The sequence below is a fragment of the Saccostrea cucullata genome, unplaced genomic scaffold (assembly GCF_032062105.1).
Source record: "Saccostrea cucullata isolate Sc308-1 unplaced genomic scaffold, CSIRO_AGI_Scuc_v1 ctg1726, whole genome shotgun sequence".
Taxonomy (NCBI): Eukaryota; Metazoa; Mollusca; class Bivalvia; order Ostreida; family Ostreidae; genus Saccostrea; species Saccostrea cuccullata.
The window spans coordinates 30,420-48,458 of record NW_026919262.1 but is presented as its reverse complement, the minus strand read 5'-3'; the positions used below and the strand labels follow the sequence as shown (position 1 = coordinate 48,458).

The following is an 18,039-nucleotide window of genomic DNA, read 5'->3' as shown; positions in this document are numbered from 1 at the left end:
GCTTATAATGCAAGTGGTTGGTGAACAATGAATACAACAATGTAAATAATGAGCATACAGTGAACAAATGCTAAATTCATGGTGTAGCTAACAGAAATGTTCTTTCACCAAATGTTAACATGCAAACTGAAAGATGGAAAGTCCATAGTTTAATCATGATATCAAATATGCATCAAGTTTTACCATAGAGCAAGAGGTTTGATACGCATGCCAATACCAAGTTCTTTCTGTCATAGTTTAATATACACACTTCCTTTTCCTTTTGAGCACAATTCAATTTTGGAACTTGTGGGCACATGTCACACGGATTTAACATAACGTAATGTGATACCGGAGAAAATTCCTGTCCAAAAAAAAATAAATAATAAAAATAAGAATTCTAAATCAGTTTAAGTATTTTATCATATATTCAAATCAATGCAAATTTAACACTGTCCTAATTGAATTACTAAATAAATCTTTATTTTTTTTTTGTTAAAAATATATATTTTCTTTATATAATCAGGTTTATGTTGCTAAATCCAATGCTTTCTTCAAGGAATGAAAATTTTTTCAATTTACGTTAAATGATATAAAATAACTTGGGACAAATCACAATTTACGTTTTATTAACTGTTAAGTGGTTTATAAAAATGTGTAAACTACCCCAAGTATATTATATCGTATTACATAAGTTGAAATTAGCTTCATTCCTTAAATTATGATTTAATTTAAGTGTAGACAATGAGACAATTTTTCCTTTAGAAAAAGCTTCAAATTGAGTATATGTTACAAGTAACACCAAGGGAGTAATGCGTTTTGACTATAAATGCATGATTGCCTTCCCTAGATTCAAAGCATAAATGAATTAGTGGACAATCTTTCAACATACATATACATATACATACATATAAATATAAATTAAATGATCTAAACATCAAAACTAACCATAGTGTGTTGGGATGCACATACAGCAGAAATTTTCAAATAAATCACCAGCAAAAAATTCCAATTTTCTCCAACTACAAAAAAAAATAACTGGTGAAAATATGCATTATATAATAAAAGACAGTCACTGTAATTTATAACATTATATAAACGAGGGTTGTTCGAAAAGTTCATGGACAACTGTCATATCTTTTTTATTTGACGTCATGTTATCCAAATTTAGTAGAAATATTTGAATAATAAATCCAAATGATATGTGTTAATTTTGACAAAATATTACGATTGATTAAAAATTTATCCAGATTTTAAAAATGCAAAAATCGGATCGTGGAGCAGGTCAAAATTTAGTCAGTTACAGAAAATACAATAAATAATGTCTATAGTCATATTCTCTGTAAAATGTAGGAAAAACGAAAAACTACCTAGAAATTCAAATTAAGAATTGTTACATCGATACGTGTACCAAATTATGGTTTTATATTTTGCTTTGTTGAAAAGAAATCAACTTGAGAAGATAAGTAGTACTTATTGAAAATAACAAAAACAATGACGTTTTAGAACGTCATGGAGCAGCAGATACCGAAGCAATTTTGTGTTTTTCTCAGGAAAAATCCTGAATAAACTCTAAAAATGTTGAAGGAATCAAGAAAATATGTCACAAGCGAGTTGTGCATGTGTGTACAAATAGTACAGGCACTATTTAAGTGACAGAGACTCTGTATAGGATGAGGATGCATGACCTGTGAAGAAACGGTTTTACTATAAACATCTGAATAAAACTTTAAAATTTGAAACGTAAATGAAAGACAAAGGCGCTTCAGAGTTGATTATCCTGTGAAAGCAGAGTTAAGTACTAAAAGAAATTAAAACCTTAACAAAGAAAATTATACAATGAGATCAATTCTTACAAAAATAAATGTCAAGTATTAGAAAAAGAATTTAATGAATGGGCATTGGAATATTCTGTGTGAAATGTATAGGTATAGTATCTATTATAAATTCTCGACGCTATGTGTTGACGTTACAGTGCCGTTTTGTGTGCTCCGCGGGTACAAAACGTTGATTTTAAAATGAAGTAAACTTATTTGTGTTAAATCGAATGGAATGAAACTTCACACACCAACAAAACAAATATTTTTACATAAAATTAATATAATGTGCTTGTTTTGAATTTCCAGTGAGTAATATAACGAAGATGGACATCGTCCACGAACTTTTCGAACAACCCTCGTATACATTGCTATGTAAAACTTTGATCGGCCATTATGGCCCGCCCTTCCCCTGCGGGGTCATGATTTGAATAAACTCGAATCTACACTACCTGAGGATGCTTCCAGATAAATATGATCATTCATGCCTTTGCTATTCTTTAGAAGAAGATTTTTAAAGAATTTTCCTATACATTTCTATGTTAAACTTTGATCAGCCATTTTGGCCTCGCCCTACCCCCAGGGGTCATGATTTGAACAAACTTGAATCTACACTACCTGAGTATGCTTCTCTTTAAGTTTCAATTTTCCTGGCACAGTGGTTCTTGAGAAGAAGATTTTTATAACATACCACCAAACTTTCACTATTTCTGAATTATCTCCCCTTGAATCGTGGCATGGCCCTTTATTTGAACAAACGTGAATCCCCTTCACCTGAGGATTCATTGTGGCAAGTTTGGTTGAAATTGGCCCAGTAGTTCTTGAGAGGAAGATAAAAATGTAAAAAGTTTACGACAACGACAACAACGACAGACGACGGACAAATTTTGATCAGAAAAGCTCACTTGAGTCTTCGGCTCAGGTGAGCTAAAAAGAGATTATGACATCTGTTATACGAAAGAAACTACCATATCTGTTCCAGGACCCGTGCAATGCAATGGACATTAAAATTTTTTTTCTCAAAAAATAGAAAATAAATATAACCCAGAAGAGTCTGACCAGACTGTAGCTCTACTTGTTTACACTTATAATGAAGGAAGATGAATGGAGCATTTGATCTTGAAACTTGCAATAGCAATAACTTTTTTAAAATGATCACTGGACCAGGTTTAGTCTTTTCCTTGGTAAGATTTATTGAAATTTGATTAAAACTGTAGGAGTAGCATTTTGAAAATGCTTCAAAGAAATTTCTATTGATAGTAACCATGGCAACACCTGTCATTTAAATCACAAACCAACAAATAGCATTATGTATCTTAAATTGTAGTGTAGCCTTCTTTTTTGCCAAATGCAAGATTTATTGTAATCAGATCAAAATTGTTGGAGCAGTAATTTTAAAGTTCTTCAATCTCAGAAATCTTCATTTTCACATTGTAGTAAGCATGACAACACCGTATATTGATTGATTCAGAAATCAAAAATTGATACATACAATTATGTATCTTAGTGTAGTCAACTTGTTTGCCATGTTAAGGTGATTCCACCCTCACATTAATTTTATAGGTTCAAAGTACATAAACTGCACTTCTTTTTATTTAATGTACCTTAAATTTTCCAATTATTGCAAACAAGAAATCTGTGAGCCAATGCTCACTAGTAATACCCCCGCTCTGATGTAAATAAGCACTATCATGTTAAAATACACAAGTTCAATTACAGGCAGATGCACAGAAAAATATGAAGTTGACATCAGATTCATATCAAAATAAATACAACCATATGACATGCCTCAACAAAGAGTGTAATAAAATTTCAAGCATCCGCTATAAATAGCTAATGAGAAAACTGCGACAAAGATTTGTAATGTATGAAACAGACAGATGCACAGGCAAACAGGATATTGATATCCGAGATTAGCGAAAATATATCCCACCATATTGCATGCCTCAGAGAAGATTGTGTTTAAATTTCAAGCATCTTTGATGAGTAGTTGCTGAGAAAACTGCGACAAAAATTTGTTATGTATGAAATGGACAGACGCACAGACAAACAAGAAGTTGACATCGGATTTGAACGAAAATGTATCCCACCATATGGCATTCCTCAGAGAAGATTGAGTTAAAATTTCAAGCATCTATGATGAGTAGTTGCTGAGAAAACTGCGACAAAAATTTGTTATGTATGAAATGGACAGATGCACAGACAAACAGGAAGTTGACATCGGATTTGAACGAAAATGTATCCCACAATATGGCATGTCTCAGAGAAGATTGTGTTAAAATTTCAAGCATCTACGATGAGTAGTTGCTGAGAAAACTGCGACGAAAATTTGTTATGTATGAAATGGACAGACGCACAGACAAACAGGAAGTTGACATCGGATTTAAACGAAAATGTATCCCACCATATGGTATGCCTTAGAGAAGATTGTGTTAAAATTTCAAGCATCTACGATGAGTAGTTGCTGAGAAAACTGCGACAAAAATTTGTTATGTATGAAATGTACAGACGCACAGACAAACTGGAAGTTGACATCGGATTTGAACAAAAATGTATCCCACCATATGGCATGCATCAGAGAAGATTGTGTTAAAATTTCAAGCATCTACGATGAGTAGTTGCTGAGAAAACTGCGACGGAAATTTGTTTCGGACGGACACACAGACAGACAGACAGACAGACAGACAGACGGACAGACAGACAGACGGACGGACAGACGGACAGACACACAAGGGTAAAACAGTATACCCCCCTCTCCTCCTCCTATAACATACCACCAAACTTTCACTATTTCTGAATTATCTCCCCTTGAATCGTGGCATGGCCCTTTATTTGAACAAACGTGAATCCCCTTCACCTGAGGATTCATTGTGGCAAGTTTGGTTGAAATTGGCCCAGTAGTTCTTGAGAGGAAGATAAAAATGTAAAAAGTTTACGACAACGACAACGCCAACGACAACAACGACAGACGACGGACAAATTTTGATCAGAAAAGCTCACTTGAGTCTTCGGCTCAGGTGAGCTAAAAAGAGATTATGACATCTGTTATACGAAAGAAACTACCATATCTATTCCAGGACCCGTGCAATGCAATGGACATTAAAATTTTTTTTCTTAAAAAAATAGAAAATAAATATAACCCAGAAGAGTCTGACCAGACTGTAGCTCTACTTGTTTACACTTATAATGAAGGAAGATGAATGGAGCATTTGATCTTGAAACTTGCAATAGCAATAACTTTTTTAAAATGATCACTGGACCAGGTTTAGTCTTTTCCTTGGTAAGATTTATTGAAATTTGATTAAAACTGTAGGAGTAGCATTTTGAAAATGCTTCAAAGAAATTTCTATTGATAGTAACCATGGCAACACCTGTCATTTAAATCACAAACCAACACATAGCATTATGTATCTTAAATTGTAGTGTAGCCTTCTTTTTTGCCAAATGCAAGATTTATTGTAATCAGATCAAAATTGTTGGAGCAGTAATTTGAAAGTTCTTCAATCTCAGAAATCTTCATTTTCACATTGTAGTAAGCATGACAACACCGTATATTGATTGATTCAGAAATCAAAAATTGATACATACAATTATGTATCTTAGTGTAGTCAACTTGTTTGCCATGTTAAGGTGATTCCACCCTCACATTAATTTTATAGGTTCAAAGTACATAAACTGCACTTCTTTTTATTTAATGTACCTTAAATTTTCCAATTATTGCAAACAAGAAATCTGTGAGCCAATGCTCACTAGTAATACCCCCGCTCTGATGTAAATAAGCACTATCATGTTAAAATACACAAGTTCAATTACAGGGAGATGCACAGAAAAATATGAAGTTGACATCAGATTCATATCAAAATAAATCCCAACATATGGCATGCCTCAACAAAGAGTGTTATAAAATTTCAAGCATCCGCTATAAATAGCTAATGAGAAAACTGCGACAAAGATTTGTAATGTATGAAACAGACAGATGCACAGGCAAACAGGATATTGATATCCGAGATTAGCGAAAATATATCCCACCATATTGCATGCCTCAGAGAAGATTGTGTTTAAATTTCAAGCATCTTTGATGAGTAGTTGCTGAGAAAACTGCGACAAAAATTTGTTATGTATGAAATGGACAGACGCACAGACAAACAAGAAGTTGACATCGGATTTGAACGAAAATGTATCCCACCATATGGCATTCCTCAGAGAAGACTGAGTTAAAATTTCAAGCATCTATGATGAGTAGTTGCTGAGAAAACTGCGACAAAAATTTGTTATGTATGAAATGGACAGATGCACAGACAAACAGGAAGTTGACATCGGATTTGAACGAAAATGTATCCCACCATATGGCATGCATCAGAGAAGATTGTGTTAAAATTTCAAGCATCTACGATGAGTAGTTGCTGAGAAAACTGCGACGAAAATTTGTTATGTATGAAATGGACAGACGCACAGACAAACAGGAAGTTGACATCGGATTTAAACGAAAATGTATCCCACCATATGGTATGCCTTAGAGAAGATTGTGTTAAAATTTCAAGCATCTACGATGAGTAGTTGCTGAGAAAACTGCGACAAAAATTTGTTATGTATGAAATGTACAGACGCACAGACAAACTGGAAGTTGACATCGGATTTGAACAAAAATGTATCCCACCATATGGCATGCATCAGAGAAGATTGTGTTAAAATTTCAAGCATCTACGATGAGTAGTTGCTGAGAAAACTGCGACGGAAATTTGTTTCGGACGGACACACAGACAGACAGACAGACAGACACAGACACACAGACAGACAGACGGATGGACAGACGGACAGACACACAAGGGTAAAACAGTATACCCCCCTCTCCTTCGGAGCGGGGGTATAAAAATGTATAGGTCACCATATTATTTGCGAAACATAAATAAACAGAAGTGTATGTCAATATAAAAAAATCGTATATTTTTTGTAGGGCTGGGACGATACAACTTTTTCTATATCGATACCTATCACGATATTTGAGCCACGATACGATATGTATCACGACATGTTTAATTGCTTAAAAAATCTTTTTTTGCATTGAACTAAACAAATTATTTCTTTGCAAATAAGAATAATTTATTCAAAATAGTTGTTTATATGGTGTAAAACAAAAATATTTTACTCAAAGTGGTGTTAATTATTATTATTTCATATCTATAATTATATTTAGCTTATTTATTTTATATTTTAACCCCAAATGATAAATAAACAAAGACAAGAGGCCCAAGGGCCTTGAATCGCTCTTCTGATAAATTGTACAATCTATCATCTTTATAAGAACATGTAGAAGCCTCCAACTCTATTAGTTTCATAAGACCCAAATGCATTAATTTACAAAGTTTGATAATATTTAGCCAGTTAAGACTGAAGATATTATAATATAATTATAAAATACCATAAGTAGGTCACAGTGACCTACCTTTTGATTGAAATTTTCTGAGAACTCAAGTTACAGTAATTGACAAAGACTGATGATTCTAATTAAATAAGTACCTGAGATATTCAAAAGTTGGTCACCATGACCTACTTTTTGTCAACATTATCTGAAAACCCAAGATGAATCATCTGACAAAGTTTGACGATTCTAAGCCAATTAGTACCAGAGATAAATAAATATAGCCATCAAATGTCAAAAGTCGGTCACAGTGACCTACTTTTTGGTCGACGTTATCCAAAAACCCAAGATGCCTAAACTGACAAAATTTGATGATTTAAGCCAATAAGTACCTGAGATATTCAAAAGTAGGTCACCATGACCTACTTCTTGTTGGACATTCAATGAAACCCTAAGATGCCTCAACTGACAAAGTTTGAAGATTCCAAGCCAATAAGTACCAGATATAATTAAATATAGCCATAATATGTCAAAAGTAGGTCATAGTGACCTACTTTTTGATCGACGTTCTCCGAAAACTCAAGGTGCCTAAACTGACGAAGTTTGATGATTCTAAGCTAATACGTACCTGAGATATTCAAAAGTAGGTCACTGTGACCTACTTTTTGGTCGACATTCTCCGAAAACCCAAAATGCCTCAACTGACAAAGTTTGATGATTCTTAGCCAATAAGTGTCTGAGATACTTAAATATAGCCATAAAATGTCAAAAGTAGGTCACTGTGACCTACTTTTTGGTCGAAAATCTCCGAAAACCCAAGATGCCTAAACTGACAAAGTTTGATGATTCTAGGTCAATAAGTACCAGAGATACTTAATTATAGCCACAAAATGTCAAAAATAGGTCACCATGACCTACTTTTTGGTCGTCACTCTCCGAAAACCCAAGATGCATCAACTCACAAAGTTTGATGATTCTAAGCCTATAAGTACTAGAGATACTTATATAAAGCCATAAAATGTCAAAAGTAGGTCACTATGACCTACTTTTTGGTCGCCACTCTCCGAAAACCAAATATGCATCGACTCACAAAGTTTGATGATTCTAAGCCAATAAATACCTAAGATACTTAAATATATCCATAAAATGTCGAAAGTAGGTCATCGTGACCTACATTTAGGTCGACATTTTTCAAAGACCCAAGATGCATCTACTGACCAAGTTTGATGATCGTAGGTCTAAAGGTAATCAAAATATGCATTTCAAACAATTTGAAAACAAATGTCAACAAAATTCAAAAAAGTAGGTCACAGTGACCTACTTTTTCATAAATATGTTTTAAGGTCCCAAGATGCGTCAAAGTACAAAATTTGATGATTCTAAACCTACCAGTGTCTGAAATAATGGGATTTAATGTTTTTAAAAGGATAAGTCATAAAGTTCAAAAAGTAGGTCACGGTGACCTACTTTTAAGTTGACGTTGTTCGAGGACCCAAGATGCATCATCTGACAAAGTTTGATGATCATAGGCCTTAAAGTGTCCAAAATATGCTTTCAAATCAATTTGAAAACAAATCCCCACAAAATTTAAAAAGTAGGTCACCGTGACCTACTTTTGAGTTAACATGATGTGAAGTCACAAGATGCATCAACTTACAAGATTTGATGATCCTAGTCCTTAAAGTAAGCAAAATATACACGTTTTTATTAATTGTAAATTTAGGTCAACTTTGAAGTGACCTTGAGACCACGCCCTTTGCCCCAGGGTAATTCCCCGTGCAAATTTTAATCTTCAACATATCCTGATCCTTGTATGTAAGTTTGGTGAAAATCTGCGTGGTGGTTATGGAGAAGAAGATTTTTTAGCAACCAGTACTTTTGGTTTTGTTTTCCTGATTATCTCCCCTTGTTTAAGGGTCTCAACCCTTATTTTAGTATAAATGGTAGCCCTTGGGCCAAGGATACTAGTGTTGTCAAATCGGTTGAAAATCAGAATCGATTAATCGGTAGCATCGGTTGACCCTAACCAACTGATCATCGGCCAATAATCGAATCGGTAACCCTTTGCATAAAATAGGCATTATATATTACATATAAAATTTAGAATTTTATTTCTAAATAATGTAAGTAAAGGTGCATTGTACAGATTGAAATTTTAAAAACAGTATATACATTGTATGCAGTTTGATTAACACTTTCAGTAGTACAGATTTTTGCATTATCAGGAATAACTTGGCTTGGGAAACATAAGCATTGACAGATCAGGTTTTAATTTACATGATCATCTAAAATACGAGTGTATATATGGAATTAATTTTTTAAACTGTTATAAGAGATTTAACATTGCAAATCCTTGTGATTACACATGAAATGAAAAGTGAATTCCCCCAATAAACTAGAAAAACTAATATTTTTCATTTATACAAGTAGTTTAGTTTCTTCAGTTTAGAAATACATATACAATTATCATTATCTGATGATTTATTTTAAACAGATTTTATTAAAGTACATGTATTTTAAAATAGGTAGTAAAGGACAACACTAATGGAAGATATATATATTTTGATAACAAGAGCCTGTTCTTGAAATAAAAGTGAGAAAACTATAAAAAGATATGTGCTGTAATATACCGATTAATCGATTGTTAAATTCTCCAATCGATTGTCTAAAATCGACAGCCTTTCCGACCGATCATCGATTATTAATCGATCATCGTGACAACACTAAAGGATACCCTGTGACAAATTTGGTACTGATTGGCCAAGGGGTTCTTGAGTTATGGCCCATATTCTAAAAAGTTTACGCACACCGCACAAATGGCCATAGCATTAGCTCTTTGAGCCTTTGGCTCAGAAGAGCTAAAAAACAGAAGTAAGATTTTTTGGGGCGATATTTCGATATTTCTTCATATGTATCGTCATTACATAAACCACGATATTTTGATATCTCGATATATTGTCCCAGCCCTAATTTTTTGTAAACAGTATTATGAAAAATATGTAAAAACTGGTTAAAATGCATAATTCTGATGCTTAGTGTTTCTAAATACTTCTTACGAAAAAGATACTTTTGAATTGTGAATATCAAGGAAACTATTTTACAATAAGGCAAATGCCTAAATGAAGAGACCTTAGAGGGAGTTATTGCCCTTGTCAACATTTTTTCAAGATTGAATAATTGATTAAATATAAAAAATATGCATTTTTTAGATTCTTTAACTTAACAATATTTCATACACGAGTACCTACTCGAGTTATTTGAGTTTCAATCGAACTACTATAGTTACCACTCAAATTACGTCATATGACCTTGTGAACTCTACCCAAGCTAACCCAGCCATACAGTAGGATTACTGGAGTTTCGATATGGCGGCGTCGAAAGAAAAACCTGAACTGTATGAATTATTTTTCACAAAATATTATGTTTAGCATCGCTAATCCTTAAAAGGAAACTTTGAAATGCACTTTCTACATGGAGCTTTATAATTTATATGCACATGTGTTTGATTTGATTTTTCAGGTATTCTGCCCGATACTGGAGTTTCGATATGGCGGCGTCGAAAGAAAAACCCGAACTGTATGAATTATTTTTCACAAAATATTATGTTTAGCATCGCTAATCCTTAAAAGGAAACTTTGAAACGCACTTTCTACATGAAGCTTTATAATTTATATGCACATGTGTTTATTTGATTTGATTTTTCAGGTATACTGCCCGATAACAGCAGGGACATGAATTCAAAACTGAAAAAGTTCTGAACTGAAAAAACCCATTTCAACTGCAGCAAAAGCTATAGAAAAATTAACTCAACAGATGATGCCAAAATGGGCCTATTTGACTGCATTTTTAATCTTATGGATGAGAAAAAAAAACTACATGTAATTTGAAAATAGTACTACATGTAAAATGAACAAGAGGCCCATGGGCCACATCGCTCACCTGAGTACCAAGGTAGGACTAGTATTAAATGGCTTTTTATTGTAAAGTTAAAATCCAAAAGTAGTCCAATGACCAAATCATGGATTTGCTTTCGAAAATGATTGAGAAGATTTTTTAAAGAATTTTCCTATATATTTCTATGTAAAACTTTAATTGGCCATTTTGGCCCCGCCCTACCCCCAGGGGTCATGATTTGAACAAACTTGAATCTACACTACCTGAGCATGTTTCCATATAAATATGATGAATTATGGCTTTGTCATTCTTGAGAAGATTAGATTTTTAAAGAATTTTCCTATATATTACTATGTAAAAATTTGGTCGGCCATTTTGGCCCCGCCCTACGCCCGGGGGTCATGATTTGAACAAACTTGAATCTACACTACCTGAGCATGCTTCCATATAAATATGATGAATTATGGATTTGTCATTATTGAGAAGAAGATTTTTTTTAGAATTTTCCTATATATTTCTATGTAAAACTTTGGTCAGCCATTTTGGCCCCGCCCTACCCCCGGGGGTCATGATTTGAACAAACTTGAATCTACACTACCTGAGCATGCTTCCATATATATATGATGAATTATGGCTTTGACATTCTTGAGAAGAAGATTTTTAAAGAATTTTCCTATATATTTCTATATAAAACTTAGGTCGGCCATTTTGGCCCCGCCCTACCCCCGGGGGTCATGATTTGAACAAACTTGAATCTACACTACCTGAGCATGCTTCCATATAAATATGATGAATTATGGCTTTGTCATTCTTGAGAAGAAGATTTTTAAAGAATTTTCCTATATATTTCTATGTAAAACTTTGGTCGGCCATTTTGGCCCCGCTCTATCATGATTTGAACAAATTTGAATCTACACTACCTGAGCATGCTTCCATATAAATATGATGAATTATGGCTTTGTCATTCTTGAGAAGAAGATTTTTAAAGAATTTATTATATATTTCTATGTAAAACTTTGGTCAGCCATTTTGGCCCCGCCCTACCCCCGGGGGTCATGATTTGAACAAATTTGAATCTACACTACCTGAGCATGCTTCCATATAAATATGACAGCAGGGACATGAATTCAAAACTGAAAAAGTTCTGAACTGAAAAAACCCATTTCAACTGCAGCAAAAGCTATAGAAAAATTAACTCAACAGATGATGCCAAAATGGGCCTATTTGACTGCATTTTTAATCTTATGGATGAGAAAAAAAAACTACATGTAATTTGAAAATAGTACTACATGTAAAATGAACAAGAGGCCCATGGGCCACATCGCTCACCTGAGTACCAAGGTAGGACTAGTATTAAATGGCTTTTTATTGTAAAGTTTAAATCCAAAAGTAGTCCAATGACCAAATCATGGATTTGCTTTCGAAAATGATTGAGAAGATTTTTTAAAGAATTTTTCTACGTATTCCTATGTAAAACTTTGATCAGCCATTTTGGCCCCGCCCTACACCCGGGGGTCATGATTTGAACAAACTTGAATCTACACTACCTGAGCATGCTTCCATATATATATGATGAATTATGGCTTTGACATTCTTGAGAAGAAGATTTTTAAAGAATTTTCCTATATATTTCTATATAAAACTTAGGTCGGCCATTTTGGCCCCGCCCTACCCCCGGGGGTCATGATTTGAACAAACTTGAATCTACACTACCTGAGCATGCTTCCATATAAATATGATGAATTATGGCTTTGTCATTCTTGAGAAGAAGATTTTTAAAGAATTTTCCTATATATTTCTATGTAAAACTTTGGTCGGCCATTTTGGCCCCGCTCTACCCCCCGGGGTCATGATTTGAACAAATTTGAATCTACACTACCTGAGTATGCTTCCATATAAATATGATGAATTATGGCTTTGTCATTCTTGAGAAGAAGATTTTTAAAGAATTTATTATATATATTTCTATGTAAAACTTTGGTCAGCCATTTTGGCCCCGCCCTACCCCCGGGGGTCATGATTTGAACAAATTTGAATCTACACTACCTGAGCATGCTTCCATATAAATATGACAGCAGGGACATGAATTCAAAACTGAAAAAGTTCTGAACTGAAAAAACCCATTTCAACTGCAGCAAAAGCTATAGAAAAATTAACTCAACAGATGATGCCAAAATGGGCCTATTTGACTGCATTTTTAATCTTATGGATGAGAAAAAAAAAACTACATGTAATTTGAAAATAGCACTACATGTAAAATGAACAAGAGGCCCATGGGCCACATCGCTCACCTGAGTACCAAGGTAGGACTAGTATTAAATGGCTTTTTATTGTAAAGTTTAAATCCAAAAGTAGTCCAATGACCAAATCATGGATTTGCTTTCGAAAATGATTGAGAAGATTTTTTAAAGAATTTTCCTATATATTTCTATGTAAAACTTTAATTGGCCATTTTGGCCCCGCCCTACCCCTAGGGGTCATGATTTGAACAAACTTGAATCTACACTACCTGAGCATGTTTCCATATAAATATGATGAATTATGGCTTTGTCATTCTTGAGAAGATTAGATTTTTAAAGAATTTTCCTATATATTACTATGTAAAAATTTGGTCGGCCATTTTGGCCCCGCCCTACGCCCGGGGGTCATGATTTGAACAAACTTGAATCTACACTACCTGAGCATGCTTCCATATAAATATGATGAATTATGGATTTGTCATTCTTGAGAAGAAGATTTTTAAAGAATTTTCCTATATATTTCTATGTAAAACTTTGGTCAGCCATTTGGGCCCCGCCCTACCCCCGGGGGTCATGATTTGAACAAACTTGAATCTACACTACCTGAGCATGCTTCCATATATATATGATGAATTATGGCTTTGACATTCTTGAGAAGAAGATTTTTAAAGAATTTTCCTATATATTTCTATATAAAACTTAGGTCGGCCATTTTGGCCCCGCCCTACCCCCGGGGGTCATGATTTGAACAAACTTGAATCTACACTACCTGAGCATGCTTCCATATAAATATGATGAATTATGGCTTTGTCATTCTTGAGAAGAAGATTTTTAAAGAATTTTCCTATATATTTCTATGTAAAACTTTGGTCGGCCATTTTGGCCCCGCTCTACCCCCCGGGGTCATGATTTGAGCAAATTTGAATCTACACTACCTGAGCATGCTTCCATATAAATATGATGAATTATGGCTTTGTCATTCTTGAGAAGAAGATTTTTAAAGAATTTATTATATATTTCTATGTAAAACTTTGGTCAGCCATTTTGGCCCCGCCCTACCCCCGGGGGTCATGATTTGAACAAATTTGAATCTACACTACCTGAGCATGCTTCCATATAAATATGACAGCAGGGACATGAATTCAAAACTGAAAAAGTTCTGAACTGAAAAAACCCATTTCAACTGCAGCAAAAGCTATAGAAAAATTAACTCAACAGATGATGCCAAAATGGGCCTATTTGACTGCATTTTTAATCTTATGGATGAGAAAAAAAAAACTACATGTAATTTGAAAATAGTACTACATGTAAAATGAACAAGAGGCCCATGGGCCACATCGCTCACCTGAGTACCAAGGTAGGACTAGTATTAAATGGCTTTTTATTGTAAAGTTTAAATCCAAAAGTAGTCCAATGACCAAATCATGGATTTGCTTTCGAAAATGATTGAGAAGATTTTTTAAAGAATTTTCCTATATATTTCTATGTAAAACTTTAATTGGCCATTTTGGCCCCGCCCTACCCCCAGGGGTCATGATTTGAACAAACTTGAATCTACACTACCTGAGCATGTTTCCATATAAATATGATGAATTATGGCTTTGTCATTCTTGAGAAGATTAGATTTTTAAAGAATTTTCCTATATATTACTATGTAAAAATTTGGTCGGCCATTTTGGCCCCGCCCTACGCCCGGGGGTCATGATTTGAACAAACTTGAATCTACACTACCTGAGCATGCTTCCATATAAATATGATGAATTATGGATTTGTCATTCTTGAGAAGAAGATTTTTAAAGAATTTTCCTATATATTTCTATGTAAAACTTTGGTCAGCCATTTTGGCCCCGCCCTACCCCCGGGGGTCATGATTTGAACAAACTTGAATCTACACTACCTGAGCATGCTTCCATATATATATGATGAATTATGGCTTTGACATTCTTGAGAAGAAGATTTTTAAAGAATTTTCCTATATATTTCTATATAAAACTTAGGTCGGCCATTTTGGCCCCGCCCTACCCCCGGGGGTCATGATTTGAACAAACTTGAATCTACACTACCTGAGCATGCTTCCATATAAATATGATGAATTATGGCTTTGTCATTCTTGAGAAGAAGATTTTTAAAGAATTTTCCTATATATTTCTATGTAAAACTTTGGTCAGCCATTTTGGCCCCGCTCTACCCCCGGGGTCATGATTTGAACAAATTTGAATCTACACTACCTGAGCATGCTTCCATATAAATATGATGAATTATGGCTTTGTCATTCTTGAGAAGAAGATTTTTAAAGAAATTATTATATATTTCTATGTAAAACTTTGGTCAGCCATTTTGGCCCCGCCCTACCCCCGGGGGTCATGATTTGAACAAATTTGAATCTACACTACCTGAGCATGCTTCCATATAAATATGATGAATTATGGCTTTGTCATTCTTGAGAAGAAGATTTTTAAAGAATTTTCCTATATATTTCTATGTAAAACTTTGGTCAGCCATTTTGGCCCCGCCCTACCCCCAGGGGTCATGATTTGAACAAACTTGAATCTACACTACCTGAGCATGCTTCCATATAAATATGATGAATTATGGCTTTGTCATTCTTGAGAAGAAGATTTTTAAAGAATTTTCCTATATATTTCTATGTAAAACTTTAGTCAGCCATTTTGGCCCCGCCCTACCCCCAGGGGTCATGATTTGAACAAACTTGAATCTACACTACCTGAGCATGCTTCCATATAAATATGATGAATTATGGCTTTGTCATTCTTGAGAAGAAGATTTTTAAAGAATTTTCCTATATATTTCTATGTAAAACTTTAGTCAGCCATTTTGGCCCCGCCCTACCCCAGGGGGTCATGATTTGAACAAACTTGAATCTACACTACCTGAGGATGTTGCCCCATAAGTTTCATCTTTCCTGGCACAGTGGTTCTTGAGAAGAAGATTTTTAAAATATACCACTAAATTTTCATTAATTCCCAATTATCTCCCCTTGAATAAGGGCGTGGCCCTTCATTTGAACAAACTTGAATCCCCTTCACCCAAGGATACTTTGTGGCAAGTTTGGTTGAAATTGGCCCAGTGGTTCTTGAGAAGAAGTCGAAAATGTGAAAAGTTTACAGACAGACAGACAGACAGACGGACAGACAGCTAGACAGTTAGACGGACAGACGGACGCCGGACAAAATGTGATCAGAAAAGCTCACTTGAGCCTTCGGCTCAGGTGAGCTAAAAAGTATGCATTGTTTATAATGTACAGTAACAGATTTTTGATTTGCTTTTTTTCATGAAGAAATGTTAAACTAGAAAACTGACCAGTCAGCAAGGGCCCCGCTGAGGGGTAGAAATATAAGGGTGCAGCTCACTGAATGAGAGTTTTACTTGATTACTTTTTTTAAAAATATATGAAGATTATAAGTTACAACTGTTACAATATTTTCAAAATTTCAAGATAATTCCTGAATGTCCCAAAACCTGTAAATAGTAACCTTGTATTTACATAAACAGGGAAAACCTCATGTCATTAAAAAAACTAAATTAAATGTGAATTTTAAAAGATTTAAGCAGGTGTTTTATAAAATGCAAGCTTTCAGTGAATGCAAATATCACCCAGGGTTGACCCTAACTTCAAAACAAACATCAGTTACAGACAAAGGTGTTCATTAATCTTCATGTGACAGATAAAGATAAGCCTCTAAATTTTCTGCAGCAAGCACGATAATTAATCCCAGGGGATTAATTGTACTGCCCTCTCATCCTTTTCTTCTAAATTTACAATAAGAACTTTTTTCAGCTCTGACAGAATAGGGTTACTATGTGATTACCTATTAAAATTAAGAGCATAAAGGCAGCAAAAAAAAAAAAAAATAAAAAAAAAATGAAATAGTGATAATAAGAAAGAATATCTTAACATATATCTTGATTTTAGAATTCAATAAAATTATCATATTTCATTGTGTACAGTATTTAACCAAAATAAAGTATGAATATTATTTTAAATTCATATTTCAGAGATTGTGCACATCATCCAAAATTGACCTTAACTTAAAAACAAAGTTCATTTGCAGACAGAGGCTACTGGTACAGTAATTAATCTGAATGTGACAGATAAAGATAATGCTTTGGATTTTATTCAGGAGGAATGCTAATTAATCCCTAGGGACTCATAGCAGCATTCACTTTACAATAGGAACATCTTTAGCAGTTATCTCTCTTTGCCCATTCATTATGCAAAGTTAAGGAATCTACCCCACCACCCCAGCTCCAAACCTGAAGATGTAGAGAGACAAACGTAGCATCAAAATATGTATTTCTGCCTACTGAACTACCATACCAAATTTGAACTTGATTGGACAACCATAAAAAAAGTTATTAGCAAAAAACAGAAAATTTGTGGACGGAAGAGTGACAGACGGACAGACAGACAGACACACAGACGGACAGACAGAGTGATTACTATAGGGCACCCGCAAATCCTTGCGGGGCCCTAATAATAAACACTTCAGCTGCAAAAAAAGGGTTAAGATTCTCAACAGTACGACATTTAACACTGGACACGACATAGTCCAGACTTTTTACTACCATTTCTAATTATGATATTCAAAATATTTTATATCACTTGGTGGGATTTCTTAGCAGTATTCCAAGGTCTCATGTTGAAGTCACAAACACCTCCACTTCTAAAAATATGAAGTCCTAAAATTCAGAATTCCACCAAGTATCCCACCATTCTTCCATGGGAGAA

At 34.3% G+C, this 18,039-nt stretch overlaps 1 protein-coding gene across 1 annotated transcript in view; it reads right to left on the bottom strand.

Annotated features, from left to right (window-relative positions):
* Positions 1 to 18,039, bottom strand: part of LOC134283397 (uncharacterized) — a 41,876-nt gene that overhangs the window by 15,548 nt on the left and 8,289 nt on the right. The window contains exons 7-8 of the mRNA XM_062765850.1: positions 928 to 1,001; positions 184 to 343 (exon numbers count right to left, since the gene is read on the bottom strand). Coding sequence (XP_062621834.1) covers positions 184 to 343; positions 928 to 1,001 — 234 coding nt within the window. The remainder of the gene's footprint in view (positions 1 to 183; positions 344 to 927; positions 1,002 to 18,039) is intronic.